At 32.7% G+C, this 10,399-nt stretch overlaps 1 protein-coding gene across 1 annotated transcript; it reads left to right on the forward strand.

Annotated features, from left to right (window-relative positions):
- Positions 1–2,555: 2,555 nt before the first annotated feature.
- On the forward strand, positions 2,556–8,080 carry LOC133171968 (uncharacterized). Its single transcript, XM_061306763.1, has 5 exons — positions 2,556–2,664; positions 4,591–4,610; positions 5,839–5,851; positions 6,255–6,441; positions 7,735–8,080. The coding sequence occupies exons 1-5, from the start codon at positions 2,556–2,558 to the stop codon at positions 8,078–8,080; spliced, it is 675 nt and encodes a 224-aa protein (XP_061162747.1).
- Positions 8,081–10,399: the final 2,319 nt, after the last annotated feature.

A 10,399-nucleotide genomic window follows, 5' to 3' on the forward strand; every position in this document is an offset into this window, starting at 1 on the left:
ACAAAGGACTTATCCCATCCAAACATCACGTGTTTTATGAAAAGCTCCCTCATGATAAGAAACTTGATAAATTGCCAGAGCCCCATTCATCAGACGAGTCAGATTCTGATGCAGTTTAATGCAATGAACTAGTGCATGTAAAACATGATTCATTTATTTGAACTGTATCAATAATTGTCATGTTGACAGTTAAACATGGCAATAATTATATTACATAATAATGTGAATTTCATTTTCATTTTTTTTTTTGTTGAAGTTATTTTTTTTGTTAACTTTTCAAAGAATTTTTATAGCTGTTGCATTCCTTCATAGTTTATTATGGTTGTTATAATTAAACGAAACTGCTTTGTCAATCTTATTTTTGAATGTAGAATTCAATTTGATAAATGTTCGTAATTAAAAAAATCTACACTTTTTATACAATATTTTTATTATGTAAAATATAATACAACACGGACTGGGAAGCTGGCAATCTGCCTATTTGGGCCCTCTCCTTAAAATCTACATTGACTAAGATGAAAAAGATTCTCGTTTACCTTACGTAAATTGTCTTAACATAGTTGATAAATTGACCAAAACTATAACAGTTAAAATAAAATATGTTAAACGAAGATCATTAGCAAAGAAAATACATGTTACGGCATGCCAGTCAGAAAAATCTTATTTAAATTAAAAAAAAAACTTGTATAATATGTTTAAGTTAATCATTGGTCGTAACTGCAATTCCCTTGGTAAAAAAGGTCGTAACTGGCAGATACAACCTTTTACATTATCCAACAGTAGCAATGAAAGGTCGTATCTTAATATTTTTATGAATTTCTACCCGATATCTGCATATTTTATGTAATTTTTTTCTTTATTAGTTAAAAATAATAAGTCTGAATGCATAGTTACCGTAAAGAATGAATTTGAATTGATAGTATTATTTTATAACATTTTTTTCCTCTCCTGTAAAATCATAAAATTACAGTTACGACCTTTTCATTCCACGGCGTCGAATTATAGCTTGTACGTAATTTGCTGTTTTCAGGGTTGCGGTGTCTGGTACGCTCTTTAAGGTGTTTTCCTTCACAAGTGATGCTCAGCACTCATGATCAGAAAAAAGAAAGCATATAAATGCATCAATCTATTGGAAAAAATATAAATACAGGTGCTCATATATATATATATATATATATATATATATATATATATATATATATATATATATATATACGTGATATAGGAACTACAGGTGACTCTCGATCTCTCGAAGTTCAAGGGACCGTTAAAAAAGTTCGAGAGATCGAAGGGTTCGAGAGATAGAAAGTTCATAAATTCCGGAATTTTCAATTCCGATCATCATTGTTCTACTATTATAGACACCGGAAGTATATGTTGATAATATTCTGGATTTGTCAATGCACTTTTTCATTCGTATTTAACAGGTAATTCACTTGATTTTAACCACAAAGATCGTATTTTGTATGAATAAAAAGACTTCTTTTAGTTTCGATATTTATTTGTTCTCATTTCATGATAAACAGTAACATATAATACATGTGTAATAAATAATGTCTGATCTGTTTCACCGAGTCACGTCACACTACATAAATTGACATAGAGTTTACACAAAGCACATCATCACTTTACTTCTTCTGGAAGAAAGTTGTAATTCGTGACTGCTGGGCCGACTTCTTCAGAATATTGTCTCTGCGTACAGTGTCAAGAATCACATTCATGTGACGCAAAATGTCTTTGCTGTTTTCACGGCACACTAGGTATTGCCTCACAAGCTCACACGCTGCCTCGGTGTCCTCTGAATTAGGGGGTTGGATAAGGGGCTCACTTGGATCGTCACTTTTCTCTGATTCGTTCATGGGTTCGGTAGTTTTCTTCATCAAGATTTCCTCTACAATGTCATTATCACTAAGGTCGGCACAGGTCTCGATCTCGTCGTCGATAGTTGTAAATGCCTGGAGCATTTCTGGGTTTAGTCCATGTGCCCTTAGAGTCGCTAGGGGAATGCTGTCTTCTATGTCGAAGTCTTCATCTTCATCTGAGGTGCGTTCAACAACGCGAGCGCTCGCGGGTACTGTCTCTCGCGAGAACAACCTGTCAACTGAACGGATGCGAGCGCTTTCTTGTAAACAATATGGCGGAGAATGAATTGAAAACTTAAACGCAGGAAAATTGAAACTGAAATGCTAACATATGCTGTAATGTACGATGTCTTTTTTTCGGAATGAGAGTACGTCAGAGGTTTTACATTTATGTTTATTGTTTACAGAGGGGAAGTTAACACTCCGACAGTCGAAATGGTTGTAATTGATTGCTTTTTGACATGTAGATGTGGCACTTGTTAACACTTTTTTGTCTCTGATTATTGTTTATGAGTTCAGGGTTACAATTAAGTGTTTAAACTGTCATATCATGCTTTCGCCAGATCGTCTGCTTCTTTGCCGTCTGCTTTCCTCGAAAGTAAGTCTCAAGACTTGACAATCTTGCTTAGAGAACAGTTTTCACAATAATGGCTTCAAATAATTTACAGTTATATCTTTGTTCCATATGCAATAATGTGTTTTTATCTCTCCATCACTTTAATGATCATTCGTGCCCAAAACAGACAGTTTCGCCAGTCCAACCAGAGCTACTGGGGAGGAGTAATGTTAGGGTTATTTCCAGGTATGTACGACGGAAAAATAAAACAGTTCTTTTGAACTGTTCAACAGTATTAGTCTTATAAACAGATGTCTGATGTCAGACAGGATGTCCCCTGCAAGTCTATGATCATGATGTGAAACCACAGGCACTTGTGTAGGATCATGGTGTCAGTATGATGCATTCTATCAATAAATTACACATTTTTGAGGACATGTATTGAATATTTTTCTGATGTGAAAGATTATGCTATCTGACATGAAACATTTGTTTATAAGACTGATATACTTTGTGTAATTGTGTCCGGTTCTTGGGTTTTTATATTAAAAAAGAACAAGATGGTTTCGGGTGTGGATCCAATGTTTATATATGAGTTTGGAACATTGTGATGATTAGGATCATGATTAGGATATTTAGGATCAACCCTACAATAAGAACAACATATAAACACACATACAATACAAAGACAATACAAACAAATAAACGCATCTTTAACACAAAATTATTTCTAGGTCACCATTAAATATTTAAAATAATTAGGTCGCATATCACTCAGTTAATTAGCTCTTTGAACCATTATACAAGTCTTTTACTCTTAATTTATAGAAATATCCTATAAACAATATTTATATTAATCAATCTGATATGTACACATTTCTGCCCTAGGCCATTCCAAGTTTTTTCTATGTTTAGCGTCTGCGTGCGCCTTGGTTTTTGACACCCTATGTCAGAAAAACAAACAGAATCAGGAGCCAAAAATTGATTATTTTGGTCAAGTTTTTAAATTTCTGCCGATCTCTCTAAATATTTCTATATGTCATAATTGGAATATTTGAAGTATTTAATACCTCGATTTTGCTGAAGAAAATAACTTTCTACATGAAAAATAGATTAATGAAATCATTTCCTTTGATTTACTTCATTATTATGACTATAAAGTCTGTGTTTCATTTTTTTAGTTTGTGTGTTTTTTGCGAATAGGTAGCTAGGTTTTTGAAAGTTGGGTGGATGCTAAACAGAGAAAAAACTTGGAATGGCCTTATATCAGAACATACCCGTTTATGGAACAAGGTGAATTCCTATTCTTTAAACATCACCTCAGATATGAAAATGACCTATTTAACAATATGTAAAATTACAACAAATTCACAAATCCCTTATTTGGGACACATAAATAAAGAACTATGCACGCTAACTCTCGATTCCCGCCTACATTTTACACCCATTTAATTCAGTATAAATGGCAATTTGACCGTAAAATCTTTTGTTGAATGCAAAAAACAGTTAAATGGTAATTGACTGATAATTTTAATGCCAGTGTTAAATAGTAATTACCCTTAATTCCAGCTCTTACAATAAGGGGGGTAGACGATATTTTCCATTGAAATCAGGCTTTAAAGCATCAACACATTTTAAAATATTCTTGGATATGAATAAATGTTCCTTAAATCATTTCTTATGTTTTCCGCATATAAAGTAAAACAAATATTATTAATAAAATACAATGTTTTAGTTGTAAAACCCTTTGAAATTGATGAAAAAAAAGCATTTTTGTAGTTTTTTGTCTGTAAACATATGTTCCCCCCTAATAGACCAATAGAAATCAATGTTAAAATCAATAATGCTATAACCTATCTCCTACAATACCTGGTAGTCTACCAGGAGTGCTATGCTACATTATTTAAAATAAGGGTGTTTAGGTTTATTACAGACACTGAACAAAGACAAAATAGAGTGTTAGTATATCGCATTGTACAGCGCTGAATGAATGAGTGAATGAATAAATGAATAAAATAATGAATGAGAATAATACACAAAATTAATTAAAATAAATATCCTAAAAATAAAAAGTACAACTACCACATAATCATGGTTGGTATGTGTATGGGAGTATAAGTAGACTTAGTCTAGCTCTTAGTAATAGTCACATAAATCTCTTGTTAATTGTAGTGAAACTGAAGGAACAGAGGGTAAGAGAAAGTTATTTTTTATATATTTGCCTGCATTTTATAAGCTATGTATGAATATTGCTATGTTTATGAGAATACTATAAGTGCTACTCTGGTTTATTTATTCACATATTTTTTTTTATATTTATTTTCTCTAGTTGAACAGACTCCTGATCAGGAGGAAATTAATAACACCACAACAGGTTTTATAAAATTAATATTTGGCAAATTATGATATAAAACTTTTGGATAAAAAATGGAGGAGAACAGGACAAGGGCAATCTCCCACTGACTCTGAGACAATATTTTCTCCATATTCTTTATATATGGTCAAAATACTTGAAAATTAGATATTTTTCTAAGTAAAAATATTAAAATGTGTAATGATCATAAATCAAATAAAAAGCAAAGTAGATTTCATGCAACTAAAAATAAAATATCAAGAATAATAAGGGAATAAGATGTTTTACTTTAAATATTTGGGGAATTCTAGTTTGATGTTTGGAATTAGTAGGACAGATCCAGAATTTGAAGGGGGGTGATAAGGCAGGGACCTAGACCCCCTGAATTCTAGGGATTTAGTAGGGCATGCAGAAATAGTCTTCTAAGTACATGTAGATATTTTTACTATTTTTTGTCTTCATTAGAATTAATAAAACTATGAATATATTTTAAGGTATGTGAAAACAGAGCCCTGGAAATAACGCCCCCAAGCTTGCAAGAATATATATAGAAATAAGTCTTTTATTTATACCGCTTTATCTAATAATTTATTTCTTTTTAAAGAGATAAAACCACAAATTAATGAATGCGACAAATTTATTGGGGATGCATGGTAGGTATGCCCCTCTTAAATCTCTACCATTGGGGAATGATACAATGAGCAAAAATTTGGAAAACTAATTTAAGATATTTAACATACTTTTTCCATGTGACCAGTTTAAAAAAATTTTAAAGTTAATCCTTTTTCAGTGGCACAACCATCAGAAGGATCTGAGAAACAAGAAGGTTATTTACTTTGTGGTTTACATTGTTTTCTCATATTATTTGTGTGCATGCTTTACGTGTATTTTCAGTTTTTTCTTATATGAGTAGGAGCAATTCAATTTTTTTTTATAGCAGAATTAAAGTGAAATTGAATAAATTAAATTAAACTTTATTGCTATAAGATGCTTTCTTATATAAGAACCATTTTCTGGTAAATGTTTATTTATTTATTTTTTGTTTTGTTTTGTTTTGTTTTTTGTAGAGCATTCTGCATGGTTAGCTTTGTGTGTAATCCTTGTCCATCCTTATGTTATTTCAATACCCTTTCCTAAATACCCTTATGTGTTGCTAATTGTCATTAATGTAGATCTGTGGGTTCGAATCCCACCACTGCTTAGTTTTAAAGTCAGAAGTAGTGTGTATTTTGGAAGATCTCCATAATTTTGCTAACCACTGAACACTTCCATGTCTTGTCCTTTTAACTTGGCTCTTTTTCATCAAATGTCATGATTTTGTTTTATCTTTCTTTAACCAGTTATGTTTAAGTAAAAAGATTTTAGTATGATGGTTTATTTTAACAAAGATTGAATAGAAATATAATTTTAAAGAAATTTTAAGTTTACCAGTAATTGTTGAGTAATGAAAGATTAATTTTGAAACAGAAAATTACTTTTATAGATTCAAAATGGAGTACCGAGGCGGTACTTCTACTAATTGATTTAAGGACAGAATCCTCTAGTCTATTCTCCTCCAATACAACAACACAAAAGCAGGCATGGAGGAAAATTTCAGAAGAAATGTGCAGCAAAGGTCACAGTTTCTCTGGGGATGAGTGTGACAGGAAGTACAGGTCGTTGAAAATGAGGTTAGCAAAATATACCTTTCAAAAGGAAACAGGAATAGTTCTCAGTGTGGTTTACAATCGAAGTTTGCAATGCTCCTTGAAACAAGAGGCCCATAGGCCACATTGCTCACCTGAGCACTTTGGTTAGGAGTAAGCAGAAATGAGTACAGTATTGAAAAGTTTAAATATAAAAGTGGGGACGAGGTATGAGTTGAACAAACTTGAATCTACACTACTTGAGGATATTTCCATTTAAACATGACCAGTCAAGGCTTTGCTGTTCTTGAGAAGAAGATTTTTTGTATGTATTCCTATGTAAAACTTTGATCAGCCCTAGGGGCCCCACCCTACCCTAGGGGTCATGATTTGAATAAACTTGATTCTACACAATCTGAGAATGCTTCAATATAAGTTTCGCATTTTTTGGCCCAGTGGTTTTTGAGAAGATTTTTAAAAGATACCATTTATTTTACACTTATTTGTAATTATCTCCCCCTTGAAGAAAGTGTGGCCCTCATTTGAACAAACTTTGGTTGAAATTGATCCAGTGGTTCTTGAGAAGAAGTCGAAAATGTGAAAAGTTTACTGATGGACAGAAAGATGGATGCCGGACAAAATGTGGTCATGCAGATTTTTATTTTGACTTTACAAACTTTGACCCTGAAAATGCAATGTCATAAAAATAAATCAGAATTCAGGTTCACATTCAACAGTAATGGCTGAGCCTTCAATTTAGCTGTACAAGTGGGGTATGTATCATTTTAAGGAGCACACTAAACTAGTTTTCAACGAAACAATATTTCATCAACATGAAATGTGTAAATATAAATATAAGCATTGAATTGTAAGTGTTGGACGCTCAACATGTCATAACACAAATGACTTTGCAGACAAATTAACTGTATTATCCATCGGGTAAGTTACAATTAATGGAAGAGCCAAAGCAACAGCTTCTGTTCAATGAGAACGTGAATTTTGATTTTCGCTGACCACATTGCACTTGCACTTTGTTCAATGTTTGTGATGTCAAATTAAAAGACATATTTAACCTTTTGACCCCCTGTCCGTGTAACATTGTATTGAATGCTCTAGCTATCCACACATTTTATAAGCAAAATACTTGTGAAATATACATAATATCGCAAATATATATATATGTTTTTTACGTGTTTTGAATTGTAAAACGTCTGAAGAAGTATAATGAAAGCGCTTACGTTTTACTAACATTGTTGCCTTGTTATTTTTAATTTTCATATATATATATATATATATATATATATATATACATGTATATATATATATATATATATATAGGTATAAAATAATCAAGGAGAGAAATAATAAAACTGGGAACAGTCGACAGTGCTGGAAATACTTTGATGCTATGGACAAAGTATTACATGGGGACCCTGCTGTTCAGCCAGTGGCTGCCGCATCTAGTTTAAGTGTATTGGGAACGCAAAAGTCTGTACCCCTGAAACCAACTCCATCCTCGCCTAAAAAAAGAAAATCTGAAAAAGAATCGGGCTGGGTGACAGATTACAGAATGGAATTAAAGAAAATGCACCAGGAGAGGATGGAGTTGGACAGGCAGAGATTAAACCTTGAGGAAAGAAGGGTACAGGCCTTAGAACATCTAGCTGAAGCATTGAATAAATAGGTAAAACATATGTAATCAATTGTACCCTAACAAAACAGATAAATATTTAACAGCTACAACAATGTCCTTTCAAATGGATAAAATGATTGAAAGATACCACAATCTGTTTGAAGTTAGTATTTTATTGATCCATTAATAGTTAAATTATAATTTATATCAGTTAACAAGATAAAATAACAATAGCTACCAATGAACCAAGGACACTGATTATTTTACTGTCATATCTATTTTTTTCAGAATACAGCTTAAAACTATTATAAAGACAAAACTATACACAGTACTACCATGATGGATATCTTTAGGAACTAAATAATGCAATTTTACCAAAGTCTACTTTGAATTTCAAATCTTCAAAAAGATTCAAATGTACTATGATTTAAATTTTTGGAAAAAATGTTTAATGTTATACAGCATTTCTGAGTTCTAGTAAAATAAAATTCAAGTGAAGAAAGTATACTATGTTCCTATTTATGGCCAAGGTTAAAGTTTGGTAAAATTCTGCAAAACTGCCAGGGTCAAACTCCAAGATCAAGGTCAAAAATGATGGTACTCAAAGAAAGGTCTTGTCACAAGGAATACACATGTGAAATATTAAAGCCATAGCTCCAACTAATCAAAAGTTACGGGCAATGATAACGTTTTTGAAGACAAACAGACAGACGGACAGACAGGGCAAAACTATATACCCCCGAATCTTTGATACGGAGGCATAGAAATACGCCATATATGACTTGAACAGATTTCCACAGTAGCATAAATAGGTACGACAAACTAGTCTTTCATGCTAGCAAGTGCATGATCTCTTGTCTTTTGCACTGTCCAGAGACACTTTCTCCCTCATCATTATCAAAATCATGTAACAAATTCTCACCTATCTGCTCAATTTCAACTTCAATATCAGGCTCATAATCCTTTTCATGCATAATGATGAAATTATGCAGTGCACAACATGCAATAATCATGCTTGGAATTTCTTCAACTTTATGCATGTCTAAAAATTTCAGTTTTCGAAATTTACCTTTAAGTAACCCAAAACATCTTTCAATGTCTACACGTGTTGAGCTATGGGCACTGTTGTAACATTTTTGCTCAGTAGACAGATGACCATTGTCACGAAATGGTGTCAAGAGAAAAGTTGTTAAAGGGTAGGCAGAGTCTCCAAGTAGATGGAACTTTGGAGGGAGCTCCTGAAGTGCTTGGTAAAGAGGGCTATTTTTGAATACTCGTGCATCGTGCACAGAACCAGGGTAGGCAGAGAATACATCCAAGAACTTCAGATCACTGTCGCAGACTGCTTGTAAGTGCATGGCTGGATAAACTTTCCTGCAAATGTAGGAGTCTCTATAATTTGACGGCCCACTAATTGGAATATAAGTCCCATCTAGAGCTTCCACAACGCTCGGAAAACCTGCTCTACGTGAAAAATCCTCTGCTATGCTGTTATACTGTTGTTCATTTCTTGGCCAAGAAATGAGTTGCTGGAGGATATCGTGGTCTCTGAACACGGCATTGAATTTTGCAATATAATAGTGGAGATTCCCTTTACTAATGCCAAATCTGTCAGCAACACTTCTGAAGGTTTCAGTATTTCCAACATACCATATGCAAGCCAAAGTACGCCTTTCTAAGGAAATGTTCCTGATGTTATGTATGTGGGGTCCTATGAGTACTAAAAGTTCCTGTAAATATAAAAATATATGTATAGGTATGTATGAACAGAACCATTTTACATGAGGTCTTAAAATAAAATATAGGCATGTTTGTAAGTAAATCAAATGTTATATAATTATATAAACTTTCAGTTTAAAATTTAAATCTTATTTAGACACTGGACATAATAAGTTTTATCAATTAATGATAACATTTTAAGTCATATTACATTTTGGAAATCAAACAAAATATATGACAGGATAGACACAAAAACAAGACTTGAAGGGTAATGGTTAGCAAGGCAATAGAGACCTCCCATATGAAATACACTACTGTTGACCAAGTAAGCAGTGGTGGGATTTGAACCCACAGGTCCCCATATCAGACTGTTAGCAACACATATAGGTTTCTATGAAAAGATAGAAGCTATCACATAGTTAAAAAAAAAGTATGTTCTCATAACTAAACATGATAAATTCAAAAAGTAAACACCTCCACCAAATCTGAACAATTAAATACCGTAAATCTGGAAATTTTTACGTCGATTTATTTTTGCGAATCTGGGTCAAAATGGTGTTGATTAATTTTTACTTTTTAAAATTTTGCGAATTGTCATTGGTGCTAAAAATAAAAAGCGCTTAAAATTTTCATAACAGTTTACAAGTTACG

The sequence above is a fragment of the Saccostrea echinata genome, unplaced genomic scaffold (genome assembly GCF_033153115.1).
Source record: "Saccostrea echinata isolate AGI-Se365-2 ecotype Australia unplaced genomic scaffold, CSIRO_AGI_Sech_v1 ptg000054l, whole genome shotgun sequence".
Classification (NCBI taxonomy): Eukaryota; Metazoa; Mollusca; class Bivalvia; order Ostreida; family Ostreidae; genus Saccostrea; species Saccostrea echinata.

Excerpts from the sequence above, each read along its gene's own strand:
- LOC133171968 (XM_061306763.1), top strand. The coding sequence starts at position 2,556 with ATGTGTTTTTATCTCTCCATCACTTTAATGATCATTCGTGCCCAAAAC. Across the intron at positions 2,665-4,590 it reads AATGTTAGGGTTATTTCCAG|TGAAACTGAAGGAACAGAGG; the intron begins GTATGTACGACG and ends TGTTAATTGTAG. Across the intron at positions 6,442-7,734 it reads TACAGGTCGTTGAAAATGAG|GTATAAAATAATCAAGGAGA; the intron begins GTTAGCAAAATA and ends ATATATATATAG.